Raw genomic sequence first — 16993 nt, 5'->3', positions numbered from 1 at the left:
TTGTGGATGTTGTCAGATGTTTATGATAACCAGCTCAAATTACAGGATTGTGTTCAGATTAGTCCAGGTTTCAGACACTGCGATATGATTATTCTGTTTCTCAGCTCAGTCAGTTATTTCTGCCTCCCAGTGCAGGATCTCCAAAATCTTGAATATTCATACAATCGGTATTGTAATTTGCCTTTTGTGTATTGTTTGCTAAACGTATTACAACTTCATTTGCACTCTGGACATAAAACACATTGTCAGACTTGTACATTGTAGAACAAGTATGTTAAATAAGGGACATTCTCTCTTCAAACTATTGTAGAAGAGCTGCCAACCTACAGTAAATGAGGAACATGTGGAACAATAATCTCGGTTCTCAGTAATTTAGAAATAATGCCTCAGCTCTATAAAAGTTACAAAAGAAAATTACGATTTCTATATCCATAAGCATAAGTATGCATAGCTGTAAGCTACTCAACTTGACATTTAAAAAGACAGTGGTGATAAGAAAGCTGTGAAGCTGTAGTTCAACGTGATAGTTGTGACATGAGACTGTCCTTTTCACTTTTTCAGGGTCGTTAAAGTTAGACACTGCTGACAGTATAGTAAGATTTTTACAGGCTTTTCAGTTTTTTAAACTTTGTCTGGCACATGAACACAATGAGCTGGGAACATGACCCACCGGATACCAGGGAGAGGTGAACGACCTCAGTGCCGTTCACCTCTCCACAACAGTGCAACAGAGATACACACAACACACTATTTATAGCAATAATTCTACATTGATCAGTGGTCATATCCTGAAGATTTGTAGAGGGAGCTTGGGGGACATCCAATGTGAAAAAAATAATGGAAACACCTCACAGAAACTGACTTTAACCCAGAAGTAACAACTTCTGTGTACCAAAGATACTGAAACTGAATAATAAATTATACAGATTGAAGGAAATTTCTTTATCTTTTTATAAGCAACACACCCAGTCAAAGTTCATCCCTCCTGGCACACTCAGAGGTTATCGACCTTTTAACAAAACTCTGAACTTGGTGTCATTGTAATTACTGCGACTTAAGTCTGTGAATGAATGAGTGACAGTCAGTTACGGAGGCGTTCTCATAAACTTGTAAGCTCTGAACCCGTCATCATACCTTCACTCCTTAAAAGTCGCCTTAAGGGTAAAGTACACTTGTAGAATTTGCCGCTGTGACCCACCTGCATACACTGTGATGTGAGGGGGAAACAGATTATTTAAGTAGACCTTGTTGTTTTACAGTTACAACCTACTACTGATCAGATTTTACTGAGACGAGCTCAGCGAGGAGAGAAGGGAATAAGTTTTTCTTTTTAAACTTTAGCCTAATAGTGCACATTTCTCAAGAGGAATATCTGCATACCATGGAGGAGGCACTCAACGGCACCATTGATCCAGCTTGTTTACAAGAGCCCCCGCTGGCTATTGATGTGATAAAGCGTAAGTGACCCATTATTACATCTTGATTACTGATAATGTTTCAACTAGGCCAAGTTAATGGCATTAATGGTTCACTCAGCAATTTCCTGTGTGAGTCTCATGTATCATATAATACTGGCTTCTTCTTTGATCATTTATTTGTGTGTGATTTTTCATATAAAGTGCCTCAAATTGTTTACTGCTTGATGAAATCATCTAAACTCCCCTCTCTCTCTCCCTCTCTGTTTTAAATCAGAGCTAGATGTGTTTGGATTTTGCCTGTACGCCATGCTCACCCTCATGTCCTGCATCTCCCTGCTGCTCTACCTGGAGCAGTGCATTTACATTTATAGAAAACTGCCCTATTCCAGGAAAACGACCATCATTTGGATAAATGGTGCAGCACCAGTAAGCGCTTGGACCTGTTTTTCACTCTTTTTGTGTATTTATTTTAAGAGCTCTGGCACAAGACCCTTTGAAACACAACATCAAATCTGACAAAAAGACAAATCATGCTGCGATGAAAGGAGCTGTTAAAAATTAGTCAATGAAAGTCATTAAGATTCATCTGGGGAACTGCATGCATAAAACTCTCTCTTTTTCTGTGAGGTTAACCTCAAGGTTATGACAGTCACTTAGATATTAGAGGAGAGAATATTATAGTCTACAGTTGATGGTTCACTGTCAGCTGACACTGGACAGACACCTGCAACAGAGACACAGAGGCAGCTGTCGGTGTGATAGAAGTTTCCGAGCAACTACTGAAATGTTGAAGTTGCTGCGCCAAAATGTGCCAATAAAAATCATAAAATCTTTAAAAAGAAAACTCAGTAAATTGGCAGCCATGATGATGATAATATGGTAAACAGAATTAAGTTTGTTTAAGTGATGTATTTAATTATTGTAAATTTCAGCATCATATTTAAACTCCAAATTAATTCAGATTAGAGCACTATAATTCTAAGTCAAACAAGTGTTTCTTCCATGTGAAGAAAGGCAGAGATGATCTATTTATGACATGTACGACAGGTCTGGACCACTTGTAAATTTCGTTCATACTAAAGAGAAAGATCTAAGTATGAGAAAATTGATGAATGCCACAAATAAATCACTTGTACATTCGTCTTCATTCTTGCATGAGGCCCAATCCATCCAGAAATTGTCAGGATATTTCACTCGTCGACTGTGACTAGACATGTTTTTATGTCCTTTATCCTATTTCTCTGTTTCAGGTCATTGCCACCATGTCCTGTTTTGGGATGTGGGTCCCGAGGGCAGTCATGTTCACAGACATGACATCTAACTGGTATGATTTCTTGCATCTGCACCTAAAATCATTACACAAGGCAGTTCCTCCGTTCCTTGAGCTTTTCTCATACAATAGAGGGTTTCTTTCATTGATCTATCTAAAAAGCTGAAATATGATATGTTTTTTTTTAATCCATATTCTAAGATAAATGATGATGAGATCAATTGTATTACCTGGTCATTATTATTTCTATCAAACTGTCCTCATGTTTGACATATCAGCTTCCAAGTTATAATGGTAATCTATATCTTTTGTTCTTTTATTTTCCCCAATATAGTTTTATATAATTCTATTTAGTTTTTGTTAAGGTAACCAATGACCTACTTCTAGCTACAGACAGAGGTGACTGCTCGATTTTAGTCCTTTTAGACTTAAGTTCCACATTTGACACTGTCAACCACAGTATCCTCCTAAGTTGCTTAGAGAACTGGGTGGGCATCAAAGGCCTGGCTCTTACTTTATTACGATCATACCTCCTCAATAGAACTTTTTCTGTCGCTCTGGGTAACTCCACCTCCACAATAGCGCAGTTGAACCATGGGGTCCCTCAAGGCTCAGTTCTTGGGCCCCTTCTGTTCTCCATATACATGCTGCCCCTTGGCCAGCTTATTCAGAATCATGATGTGCTGTATCATTTTTATGCTGATGACACACAGTTATACTTACCATTAACACCCTCGGATCCAAGCATGCTAGTCAAACTTAAATCGTGCCTCTCTGACATTAAATCCTGGATGTCCCAGAAATTTCTTAAATTTGATGACGACAAATCTGAGGTCATTCTATTCGGTCTCCCAAATTCTGTCAGCTCTTTTGGAGCGAAGCTTGCCGATCTGTCAAAGAACTTTACACAGGCTGCTAGGAATCTGGGGGTAATATTTGACTCCAACCTCTGTTTTGAGATTCAAGTCAAAAATGTTGTCAAGTTGTATTTCTACCAGTTGAAAATCATCTTTAAAATTAGGTAATTTTTATCTTTTGCTGATCTACAAAAAACTATACATGCTTTTATATATTCTCAACTCGACTACTGCAACGCACTTTATTCAGGTATCAGCCAGGGCTCCCTTCACCCTCTCCAGCTGGTCCAAAATGCTGCTGCTCATCTCATTACTGGGACAAAAAGGTATGAGCACATCACCCCTGTGCTTGCCTCCCTATACTGGCTCCCAGTTAGCTTTTGTATTGATTTTTAAATTTTATTATGCACCTTTAAGGCATTAAATGGCCTTGCTCCCAGTTACATATCTGCATTATTGAACTGGTATGTGCCACCTCGACCCTGAAGATCCGCAGCTGGAGCCCTGTTGGTCACTCCCAGGTCACAGCTTGTGACAAAGGATGATCCGGCTTTTGCTGTCAGAGCCCCCACTCTCTGGAACTCCTTGCCCACTTAACTCTGACACACTAGTCTCTAGCTTTTAAAACTCGTCTTAAAATTTTTTTCTTTGTGAAAGCTTTCAGAAGAGTATATGAACCATATATATGCGTTCTGATTCATACCTCATGTTTTATCTTTAGCTATATTTATATTAGCTATAGCTATATATTTATTTCCTGGGATGAAAGGAGACCGTGCACAGAGCTGAAAAAAGGGTAAGCTCGCACCTTGAGGAGCTGTAATGCCGGACAAAAACAAAGGCCAGGGAGAAGACTTTCAACATTTTAATGACTTCAAAATTGTCAACATGTGTTTACACACAAGTGAGTGACATCTTTGGTGGGTGAATTCTGTCTGCCGATGGCAGGCGGAGCCAAGATGCCATAAACAAGCGTCAAGTGATGAAGTTTGCTGGTGAGGTGAATGACAGCTGAGACAGCCTTTAGAAGCAGACAGCATCCATGACAACACACTGTCCCCTGGACCTTTGTTCCAAAGTAAACGCACAGATGTACCCCGAGCAATGTAGTTTGCCTGTTTGTTGGTAATAAGGTCATTTCGAAATAAAATCACGTCAGATTTATTAAGTGCTGCAGAAGTCATCACATCTTAGCTGAAACATCCTGATTTTTACTCAGTTTTATGGTCATACTGTACCCTGTAATAACATAACAGGTACCTATTAGTTAAATAATAAAGTATTAATTCTCTCTAAATTCTTCCCACATTTCCAGATTGGTCAGTAGGTCGTACATACTCTGTAATAATAGAATAGGCACCCGGTAGTTAAACAATAACTACAGTATAAGTAATCTGTAAATTCCTGAATTGTTAACCCCTTATTCCATAAGTTCACATCTTGTTCCCCTGTACCTACATGTATGTATTGGTATGTACTGTAACACCGTTAGTACAAAAGATTACACCGTAACTGCGGAGTAATCACACTGTACTTTGCTCATTGTAATCTAAAGCGTTACCGGTTGGACAAATCGTCCCAAATCCAACAGTCCTGTTTCCTTTAGTGATACACTGCCCTTGACCCCCATACATACTTACTGTAAGACATTCAGGATACAGCATCAGCTAAATGCCTTCAGAGTAAACATAATAAAAGCTGAGGCAACTTAAAGCCTTGTATTAATTAGCTGGAGATTACTGTGTAGTTTAACTACTGGATGAATCATTACACACACAAGGATCAAAGATCATGCCACATCTCCAAAGAGTGTGGGCTTAACTTTAATAAAATGTAGGACATCTTTATAGGATTCTGCAACCTCCAGTGGTACTGTAAATGATGTGTGCTCTCTGATTCATGTGATTTGTGTACAGTAGATAATGTACTGTACAACATGTAGCAGCTCGGTCAAAATCCATTAACAAGGGCTGTTTTTGGTTTGCCCTCACGTGTCAAGAATAGTTGTGTTTTATGTAATAAATAAAGGAAATTTTAAGTGTGACATTTTGTTTCACTAACCCTAACCCTAACCCCTAACCCTAGTCTAACATTACAAACAGTGACAATGAAGTTCAGTAATCCATGATTTTTGAGAATTGCTACATATCTATTCTCTATAAACAGGCCTACTGTAAGTCACTTGTCTTTCTCTCTGTAGTTATTTTGCAGTCGTGGTGTACAAGATGTTGGTGCTGTTAATCGATGAGTTGGGGGGCAGCAACATTTTTCTGGAGCGGTTTACTGGTAAAACCTTTAAGATCAGCACAGGACCCTGCTGCTGCTGCTGTGTCTGTTTACCACGTGTGCCCATGTCATGGTATTTTCCCTTTTATACTTGTTTATACAGAACAGTCTCTAATAAGCTCTAGAGATTTTCTTTACTGCCAATACATTGAGATATCTAATGTAGTGAAATAACACTATTGCTTATGTTCTTTATACACTCTTTCCATGCTGTTTTGGCACATCATGGTTGTTTCTAATGTGGATCTTTTTTGGATTGAATCATTCAGGAAAATGTTATTCTTGCTGAAGTTTGGTGCCCTTCAGTATGCAATCCTAAAGACAGTGCTCTCTATCCTCGCCATAATACTGTGGACAAATGGCAACTTTGATCTCGCTGATGTAAGTTTTTGGAAAGCTCGTCTACACATTGAATTGTACTGAAAAAGAACTGAGAATGGCCTGAAATGTAAATATTTCTTTGCTCCTTTTCCAGCTAGATATTACTGGTGCAGCCATATGGATAAACCCATTCATTGGCATCCTCACTATCATCTCTCTTTGGCCTGTTGCCATCATTTTCATGAACACAAACAGCTCTCTACGCAGCATCAATATTGTACCCAAGTATGCCATGTACCAAGTGAGTCCACACAACCAATTCAATATGTATACTATTAAAGGTGCGATAAATGACAATGAGCCCCACTGGTTGTCAGTAAACAATCATTTACTATGTAAAGATAATAGTGGAGTAATGGCAACCTGAGCAGTGAATGAAGTCACACTCCCTCTGTGTGTGTTGTTATCCAAGCTTCTCTGTTCTTTGTTTTGGTGTCTGCACGAGCTGTGCATGCGTGTTAGTGCATGTGAGTCCCTCCATGTCCTCCACGTGCATTTCCACGATGGCGGCCGCATCACAAACTTTCTCAAATTACAGCTAAACAGTACTCTAAAATACATTTCTTTAAACATTTGAGGCAAAAAATAGGCAATGCAGTAACAGAATCTTGATCCATATTTAATCAGCACTGCCTAGTTTGACAGTTTGATCTGAGTTTCGTGAGCTGTCAGCTTTCTTTTTTTCCCCCAACTTTATTGAGTAAATGACACACACGGTTGTTTTGGTCTGAGATGTTAGTACTATAGTGTGACATCTAGTGGCTGAATGTTGTTTACTGAAACTTTAATGCTCTGTCAGTTACAATCTGAAAAAGATATCTGGATACATTTTGTATTTATTCTGTATTTCTTCACCTGGCATAGGGAAAATCTCTCTGTGTACTTGTATTACTAACTAAAAAAAAACACAAAAGAAACATTAACATTAAAAACAGCAACATAAGCTGCTTTGTCATGCATTTTTAAATCAATACGTTGCTTGAACATACATTTTGTCTCATAGATGTAAACAAAGGAAACTAAAACTAAGAAGGTTACCTTTCGTCTTGATTGCTTTATGGCTGAAAATGATAAGAACTCTGCAGCACAATTCATCTTACTTTGTTACTTTTTGCACGCTTTTTTCAAGTTCTTACAGTTTTCATAATACCAAAGTCTCCTAACAAATATTGATATTTAGAGATGCTACTCAATACGCCTGTATACATAAGCATGTAACTGATCAAGTAATGGTTTTCTCCTCAGCTAATACTCGTATTGAGTCAGTTACAGACTTCAATAATTAACATCCTGGCCTTGGATGGAACCATCGCCTGTGCGCCTCCCTTCTCCTCCCAGGCTCGTGGATCCAGTAAGAAACACCTCTGAACATCTATCTGCATCTTCTGTTGATGTGTGTGATGTGAAATAATCCATCTGCAACCCTGATTTTCCTCTCTTTCTCTGCCCTGCAGTGCTAAGTCAGCAGATGATGATCATGGAGATGTTCATCATCACTCTGATCACTCGGTTTTTGTACCGTCGTACATATGACACACTTCCTTCTGAGGCACATGACAACAACCAGAACGCCAAGGTTGCCTTGCAGGCTTCTCTTGTGGAGCACGATGTCTAAAAAAAGAAGAAAGAATGGGAAAGAGTGGAAGTAAATGCTGCTCTTTATATGATGCATCAGATCATCAAATTGTCAAGCTTGTTGGAGAGTCTGATAAACTATCACTATCTGTACGGTATCTGTATCAGTACTATCTGCATGGCTAGATGCCAGTAGGGATGAGTGAGAATATTTTTTCATTTGAGTGAACTGACTTTTAAAGTTTTACCTTAAACAAGAATAATTAAAGACATTTGGGGATACAGTGCTTCTTTTCAGCCTGTAACTAGGATCTGAGTGAGATGAACAGAGCCTTCTTACAAAATACAGAGGTGTAACAGCATACTGATGTATGACACAGAGATATACGACATAGAGAGGTTGAAAGGTTGAAAAATGTGGAAAAAGTGGTCATTTGTACTGGTATTATGCAGGTTTGTGAATATTTGTGTTATGGTTCTGTCCTAGTCTGGCACAGTAACGGTGACCTTGGCTGAGGTGTTTAACATGTTGATGTGAGGCCAACAATCACATTTGATGTATTTTGTAGTGAAGTGAGCAGTAAACACTGACACAGTATTCAGTTGGTTATTTATTAATGTATACATTACAGTGCCCAGGTTGCATGTATTAACCTATACTAAGGATCCACCAAAACCTGAAAACATTTGTTAAAAAAGGATTTTTTGTTCACTGAGCAGCATGTACAGATAAGTGTTTGTAAAAGTTTTATGAAGCCAACTTAAATCTGTCTGTTATATTTGTTTGTCTTCTATAACTGCGTACCAGTTAAATGTCTGACTGTCTCTTAACACAACCTAGAAGAACAGACAGATTTATTCAAAGCTTGCTGACACACTTACACAGACTTGTGCTCAGTGAATGTGGATGAGACAGCAGCTTTATTTTCAGACTCAGTACATTTTGCAGCCATCTATGGCCAAACTGTGCCACATGTTGTTTTTTAAGTGACCACAAGAGGCCCTGCTTGTTCCACCTGAAAACCTCATTTATTAATCTGATAATAAAGAACAACCAGTCTCCTCTCCTTGACTCACATGACTAATTTATAAAAGAAAAAACCCACGAACTTTCATACACATCAATGGGACTTTACAGATGTTATAGGAAATAAGAGTTATATTGGCAATTGTTGGTCAGGCCAAAAGTAAAATTTTAATGCTCATTATTTGTTTGAAGTTCAACCTGAACATGCTGCATCTTGAAGATTCACAAACGTTAGAGGTTTTGGGTTAAACTTTTACAAGTCCTTATTTTGAACAGAGTAATTCAATTTAAGTCATTTATTAATGCCAAGCAAGTAGAATATGATTATGAACATCTACTAACAATATGCACATGATTCACACTTAACTAAATACAGACTAACTTCTCAAGTAATGTGTATATGGTATATTTGTATAAACTGGAAATTAAGATTCCCAGTCATGTTTTGTCAAGCACCTGAAAGAGTGTGAAAATAAATAATGGCTTGAGCACTGTGTAGATTAGAGGATTGCATTTGACGTTAGAGCAACAAGAGTTATATTTTCCAAAAATCATATGTCAATGCTAGAACTCTAAGAAACACTCAAATTAACATTTAGACATAATAATATTGACAATATCAAACAATAAGAGATATCATATTAACACAGCCATACTCCATACAGTTTCTTTTTTTTTTTCCAGACACCACAGGCTGCATCTTTCCTCTTAAATGAAATCTTTTCATTCATCTACAATTATGTAATCATTCTCAATGGTTTGATTGTCTTCAGGTCTGATGGTGACTCTGTTAAGATGTTCAAAGGGTCACGCCCTCCCACAAGATTGATCGTTTTTAATTTGTTTTAATGAAGAAACATCAACATTTCCGCATCATAGGAAGCATTACATTTGTTTTTCATATGTTCTCTAAAAGATGTTAATACTATGCCTTTTAAATTCATATGCAGCATAGTGAATAAATTTAATGAGGAAAACACAAACAGACATATAGGTCAATATGCTAATTATCTCCAAAACTTGATTGCACTTAGCTATGTATAGAACAGCAATCTTTAACTTTTTTTACAGACTAGAGGGACTGACTGTAGGCTGCTGGGACACAGTAGATATGAAGAGGACCAGTTTATTTAGAGTAAAAGCAAATCTGTCCCATTAACAGATTATTAGGCTGCATATAGAGGTGCATTGCATTAATCTGGATCAGATGTTTATATAAAGCCAGATCACTCGGAATTCAAATTTTGGCCTTGTTAATGGAGTATTTGTCTTTGCTGTTTATGTAAACAGAGTCATCAGACAGAGAGGAAGAGAAAGCTGTGTTCAGGGTGGGTTGATCACAGCCCCTGGCTCTGCATTGCTGACGAAAGCTGCTTAGCTCCTCAGTTGCTATGGCAACCAGGGAGAGCAGCCAGACAAAAACGAGGCAAAGGGGAGGGGCTTTCAAGGGAGAAATAGAGGAGAAAGGGCTGAATGGGAAAGATAGACAGAGGGAGGGATACAGACAGCCGATAAAGAAACGCACTGAGAGCAACAGAGGTAAAGCAAGACTACAGAGGGAGATAAAGATAAGGTCTGGATATAAATGCTCCATCCACTGGCTGGGGAATAATAACTGCAGCAAGTGACGGGAGGATACAGAGAACGTGGGAAACGGAGAGAAGATGGATGTACAAACGGAGAACATGGACCCCCCGCCTTGTGAATCCCAGCCAAGTGGAAAAATCAGAAAAGGATTCAAGCTGTTTGGCAAACGCAAGCCAGGTAACATCTTTTCTATTCGAAGCAAAGGGGATGGAAACAACAAGTCACCTGTTAACAGGAGCAAAAACCTTGATGGATTATCAGAGACTGCTGCACCAGATTCGGAGCAGGAGCTGGACAAGGAAAAGGGACAGGAGGTGAGTCACGGAGAGAGTGAGCAGGCAGAGGAGGAGCCGCTTGGTGAAGATGGCGTTCTAGCTGCCGCCCCTGCTCGCACCTCCATTTCTTCAGCATGCTCAGCCAAGTCCCTCAGCTTCCTTTCGTTACTGAGGGGTGGCCGGAGAGGAGGGGGGGACCGCCGAGTCCACACTGTGTCCCAACCAGTGGGTCGGCAACGTCGTGGACTGAAGGGTCTCTTTGGCAATGTTAAGTTCCGCTCAAAAGATAAGGAGGACAAGGAGGAAGCCCCTCCAAGCCCGCTTCTCATGTCATCCCGAGCCAACAGCGTGGAAATCATCAAAGAGGACCTCACCCTCACCCCCAAATCCCAGCCTCGCTCTCTAGACAGCCCCGAGACAGAGAGCTGTGCCAAGAGCTTAACATCACAGGACAGCTCAGCCACATCCCCATCAAAGACGATAACTCCCCAGAAGACGGCAGGCAATGTGAGTAGAACTAATGAGCATGCGCCGCCTTTACTCACCCCTGAACCACCCTTGATACCTGGTGAGAAGAGCCTGAGCTCCTTGCTGGCAGACATCTCCTCTCTCCTGACCTTTGACTCGATCTCAGGGGGTGGAGACATCATGGCTGATGTGGAGGCAGAGTGGGGCAAAGCCAGCAGCGCCATCGGTAGTGTGGTGACTGAAGTCACGCCATCATCCACATCTCTCTTCTCCAAACCCACCGTCTCATCTCCAGTGACTTATGCCTCTGTCAGCACTTCATCTGTGGCAAAACCCACTCCTGTAGCTTTCCCCACAACAGCCCCAACCTCTCTCACAAAGATAACTTCAACCTCTTCTCCCATTGCCAAGCCGAGCACTATCATCACTACTTTGACCAAATCTTCCACTTTGACTACTCCCTCAGTCAAATCAAGCTCAGACTCTACTCCAGCTTCTGGACCTTCTACCAGCATTACAATAAAATCAACTCCTACAGCCACAGCAACAACAAAACCTTTAACTACTCCTGTAACGTTAACAAGCCTTTCAGCTCCAATAATGTCTTCTCCTTCTACAAGTCAATCCACACCAAGCTCCACTTCTGCTACTACAACAGCTCCTCCGAACACCCCGGCCACAGTGGTCAAGGCTCCCTCAATTAGTCCAACTCTTACCTCTACAGCTAGCAAACTGGCTTCACAGATTGCAGCTCCTCCTCAAACTATTGCTTCAGTAAGTAAACCTAGCCCTGAAGCTACCCGTCTTCTTGCTTCAGCTAAACCTCCACCAGTAACCCATAGCCCTCCCACCCCTGTTTCTTTTACCCAACCTCCACCTGCTAAATTGGATTCAGGTAGCAGTTTGAAACTGCAAACCTCCTCTTCCAGCAAACCTCTCCAAAGTTCAGCTGCAGGAGAAGTTAAAGCCCCAGTGACAGTATCACCAGCCCTTACTGTTACAACCAAACCCTCCTCTCCTGCACCAGTTTTCTCCACCACGATGACAAAGGTTACCCCATCAACTCCAACCCCAGGCTCGATATCTACGACCCTTTCCAAACCTACATCTATGGACTTAAATAAGACCCTTCCCCCCGTTGCAGTTGCTCCAGATCTTTGTCCCCCCCCTACCCAGACTGCCATAACTTCAACTAAGACCAAACCCAGCCCTGCGTCTGTCCCAACTCCATTTTCAACTTCTTTAGATAAGATTCCTCCCATGACTAAACCTACTCCTGCATCAGTCTCCCTAGAGAAGATGCCCCCTGCTCCCATGCCAACTCCAGCCCCTACCACTCATGCTGTTGTTTCTACAGCACCCCCAACACCCCCAGCTCCAGGTCAGATCCCAGTCTCTCAAACTAAAGCCCCTCCTGCTCCTGCTCAAATCCCAATTTCTGTTTCTAAGGAACCTCCTGTTCCTGCTCAAATACCAATTTCTGTTTCTAAGGAACCTCCTGTTCCTGCTCAAATGCAAGTTTCTCAAACTAAAGCCCCTCCTGCCCTTCCTCAAATACCAGTTTCTTTGTCTAAAGACCCTCCTGCCCCTGCCCGTATCCCGGTTTCTGTATCTACCAACCCTCCAGCCCCTGCTCGTATCCCAGTTTCTGTATCCACACACCCTCCTGCCCCTGCTTGTATCCCAGTTTCTGTATCCACAGATCCTCCTGCCCCTGCTCCTATCCCAATTTCTGTATCTACAGACCCTCCTGCCCCTGCTCATATCCCAGGTTCAGTATCTAAAGACCCTCCTGCCCCTGTTCATATCCCAGATTCTGTATCTAAAGACCCTCCTGCCCCTGTTCGTATCCCAGGTCCTGTATCTAAAGACCCTCCTGCCCCTGTTCATATCCCAGGTCCTGTATCTAAAGACCCTCCTGCCCCTGTTCGTATCCCAGATTCTGTATCTAAAGACCCTCCCGCCCCTGTTCATATCCCAGGTCCTGTATCTAAAGACCCTCCTGCCCCTGCTTGTATCCCCATTTCTGTATCCACGGATCCTCCTGCCCCTGCTCGTATCCCAGTTTCTGTCTCTAAAGACCCTCCTGCCCCAGCTCATTTCCCAGTTTCTGTGTCTACAGACCCTCCTGCCCCTGCTCATACCCCAGTTTCTGTGTCTGCAGACCCTCCTGCCCCTGCTCGTATCTCAGTTTCTGTGTCTGCAGACCCTCCTGCCCCTGCTCGTATCCCAGTTTCTGTGTCTAAAGACCCTCCTGCCCCTGCTCGTATACCAGTTTCTGTGTCTACAGACCCTCCTGCCCCTGCTCGTATCCCAGTTTCTGTGTCTACAGACCCTCCTGCCCCTGCTCGTATCCCAGTTCCTGTATCTAAAGACCCTCCTGCCCCTGCTTGTATCCCAGTTTCTGTATCAAAAGACTCTCCTGCTCCTGTTCAGATCCCTGTTTCTCAATCTAAAGCCCCCCCTGCCCCTTGCCCTGTCACTTCTCCTCCTTCTATCCCTGCAACTTTGCCAAGTGAAGCCCCAGCCTCTGCTAAGATGAGAGGAAGTGGACAGGCATCAGTGGATGGGCAATTGGCCTGTCTGAGTAGCACAGATGCGCAGAGGGCCCAGACAGTGCCCTCCAAAACGGAGGAACTGCAAAATGAGTCACGAACAAGCCTCCAGGGCCCCTCCAGCGAAAGGAGGACACCACCAGTAAAGGCATCAGGACTTAGCAAAATACCTGTAGTTGGAGGAGGCAGAGGAGGAAAGCTACCTGTCCGGGAAAGCCGACATGTTGATGATGAAGCAAGCAGGGACCCACCTCCTCCTGTGCTAGAAGAAGAGAGGCCCCATTTCAACTCACATGATGCAGGGAGCAAAGATAAAATCAGTCATGTTGAGGCTAATGTGCCCACCTCAAAACACACCCAGGAGGAGAGTCAGCCGCCTCACCAGCCGAAAGTCCTCACCAGTTTACCGCGTGACTCAAAGATTCCTGTGAAGCATGGCGCACAGTCTCACACTGCCTCTCACATCCCTCAAGCTAAAGAACCCCCTCGCACCAAGATACCCGTGTCCAAGGTTCCTGTCCGCAGGGTTGGTAATAAACCAGCTGCTGGTGGCAGCACCCAGATAAGAAAATAAAGCAATGGACTGAATCAATCAACAATTCAGATTATGGCTTTGACTGCAACTTTTTTCAACTACAATACAACTACATGACCATCGTTTTTTAATTCATACTTCTATACTGTAATTCTTGGCTCGTCTCTCTGTCATCTCTCGGCTTCACTACACCATAAATGACAGTAACAGAGACAAGGAGGCTGACAGCACTCAAGCACAAAACATCTCCACAGGGAGCCAAAGCAACAAGCTTGGCTCTTTGGTGCTGAGCCAACTGGACAATGGACATGCACTCAGGAAAGGTTCGGGGTCACACCTGAACACACAGCAGCATCGGTAACTAAGGATAAGCAAGATAAAAGGTCTTCTGGGAACACAGTCATACACACAACATGGGCGAGTGCCTTTTTAAGGGTGCTTTTCCTACAGACTCAGAATTTATTCAGTGTTTTCTACAGTACTTTTAACTTTTGTTACTCCCACTTTTTGTAGGAACCGTCAAAACTTCTTGTCTTTCTTTCCAGCAAGTCTCTTTGATAATAACTAGTCCCTTTACCTTTTGTTTATGTCAGCAGAAGAACGGCAGGAGCTCTATAAATAAATGCAACAACCAAATTTACATTCCACACCTATCTCTGGATGTATGTAGCAGAAAACGTGCCATTAATTTTTGCACAAGATTGTTGAACTGTACAGCGCCTGTGTGTCCGCCTGCTCGTATGTAACATGATCAGATCTCACTGTGAACTACTGTAGGGGAGAGACTGTGGTTTCGAAGGAGGAATGGAAATAACTCCTTCCCATGAAATGGACAGTGGGCAGCAGCCATTATCAATGGCCCTGCGGATGTTTGAGTAAGACAGAGAGGATGCTGAGATGAGATCTCCAGCTCGTACACCGGCACTTCCTTACCCTTATCCCACTTATACTCAGATGAGAACACTATCTCTGTGTATAGCCTCATCTATATTGTTCTGTTTCCTATTTAATCAATAAAATCATATGAACACTTAGCAAGATGAGATCTGTTTTAGTGTTGGACTATATCCTGTTTTCCATATTTGTGTTAATGCAACCAATTTAAAGCTGTTTACATACAGATAAGAAGATGAGCACACATAAGAGGATTTACTGGTCCTACAATAAGTAGGAATATATAATCTTAGTTAATTTTATGTGGAGTGGAATGAAATTGCGTAATACTGTCATCTAGTAAAGGTTAAGAAACTGACATTTCCCCACAGTGGCTCACCATCTTACTACAGCCTGGGCTCAATGTGTCCTCATAGGAGCATCATTCCAACATCATCCACATTACAAGCTCACTGACCTGAATAGGGAGCACATGAATGTCAACCAATCAGCTGCAAGGGAAAACGCTTAACATGCATACCTTATTATCAGGAAAAGGGGTTTGGGAATGTGTGTCATTGCTATTCTTAGTGTGAAACGCACCAGATGCATCTGATGAATAATTCCCCTCAGACTGAGTGGATCGTTTGATGTGGACATTTAGTTTGTGTTCAGTTTGATATCACTGCAGAAAATCAGTGATAGTTATTTGAACAGAAAAGGCTTCAGTGAACTATAAAGGCTACAAAATGAAATGTAGCAAAAAAGGGTTCACACTGCTATACTGAAGAGCATCTCTAATAGCTAGTGGTTAAGGATAGGAAGCTGATCTGAGTCATGGGGTAGTGTTAAGGGAAGTCTGGTGTGAGGAATAAGGAGTAAAGGACAAAGGATGAATCTTTTACAAAAAAAAGCATTGTGGAGGTGACACAAAAAGACCTCTGTTTACTTTAGGAAGCCAGAGGCTGCAAGCTTAGAAGAGAGGACCATCATTTGCCTGAGAAAAACACGAGGATTTCACCACATCAGGTGCTGATACAGACAACAGAGGAGAAAACCATCTCCCTGAGAAAAGAACAGTATCCCCCTGAGGCTCAAACACACAACACAAGGTTATTTCTCATTACCACCTGGAATTTTGGATTAAGACACTTTTGGCTTAAACAGCATGTAGATTTATAATCAAGAGTTCAGGTTGGTTGTGAGGGCTCATATCATGTTAAATTACATTATGCTCTCTGTTACAGGAAACTGCTGGTATGTATATGACTTTATAGAGGAAACTGCAATAGGCGTATTCAGTGAATGCTGTCTTTTGTCAACATCCATTCACATGATTTACCAGTAACATGGCTTTCATGCTTATATATGACACTGACAACAAGCCTTGAGTGAAGTACAACCATACAACATGTCGGAATAAACTTTCCAGCCACATTGCATAACCTGTATCAGCATATCTCTGTTTATAGGTTGTTTGTGTGTTTCCCTGCTAAAAGTACTGTGCTTAAGGCCAGCCCCTTGCCCCAAATATATTACACAAATTATAGCACCCATGATGCACTGAGGCCACCCGGGCTTTCTATGGTTTGAGAGAGTACGTGCGTGTGTCTGCTTCTGCCTCTGGAGAGACGATGTGCCTCTTTAGAACCTAATTTAGCATGCTTCATTCTGTGTTTCCATGCCAACCCTTCTAGGTCAGCCAATGAAAGGCTGCGAGTGTTGGGGGGGAGGAGTTTAAAAATATGAGTGCCTTAATGAGTACACTCACAGTAGACCTATACATGCTAATAAGACAGTCAGTTATTACTTCATACACATTTTAAAAGAAATTATTGAACTACAGCAATTTACTGTATCATAATAATGCTTCACTGTATTTTGAG

The 16993-nt window shown here is 41.8% G+C and overlaps 2 protein-coding genes across 2 annotated transcripts; both read left to right on the top strand.

The window, feature by feature from the left end:
- Positions 1 to 1381: 1381 nt before the first annotated feature.
- On the top strand, positions 1382 to 8750 carry LOC121910674 (organic solute transporter subunit alpha-like). The gene is made up of 8 exons (XM_042431952.1): positions 1382 to 1457; positions 1693 to 1844; positions 2669 to 2742; positions 5746 to 5904; positions 6101 to 6212; positions 6307 to 6453; positions 7458 to 7563; positions 7667 to 8750. The coding sequence occupies exons 1-8, from the start codon at positions 1382 to 1384 to the stop codon at positions 7825 to 7827; spliced, it is 987 nt and encodes a 328-aa protein (XP_042287886.1). The 3' UTR covers positions 7828 to 8750.
- Positions 8751 to 10384: 1634 nt separating this feature from the next.
- Positions 10385 to 14534, top strand: si:ch211-244c8.4 (proline-rich protein 36). The gene has a single exon (XM_042431791.1). The coding sequence runs from the start codon at positions 10479 to 10481 to the stop codon at positions 14271 to 14273; it is 3795 nt and encodes a 1264-aa protein (XP_042287725.1). The 5' UTR covers positions 10385 to 10478; the 3' UTR covers positions 14274 to 14534.
- Positions 14535 to 16993: the final 2459 nt, after the last annotated feature.

Source organism: Thunnus maccoyii, chromosome 13 (assembly GCF_910596095.1).
Source record: "Thunnus maccoyii chromosome 13, fThuMac1.1, whole genome shotgun sequence".
In the NCBI taxonomy this organism is placed as follows: Eukaryota; Metazoa; Chordata; class Actinopteri; order Scombriformes; family Scombridae; genus Thunnus; species Thunnus maccoyii.
Note: the sequence above shows the minus strand (reverse complement) of the source record. Positions and strands in the feature narration are given on the sequence as shown.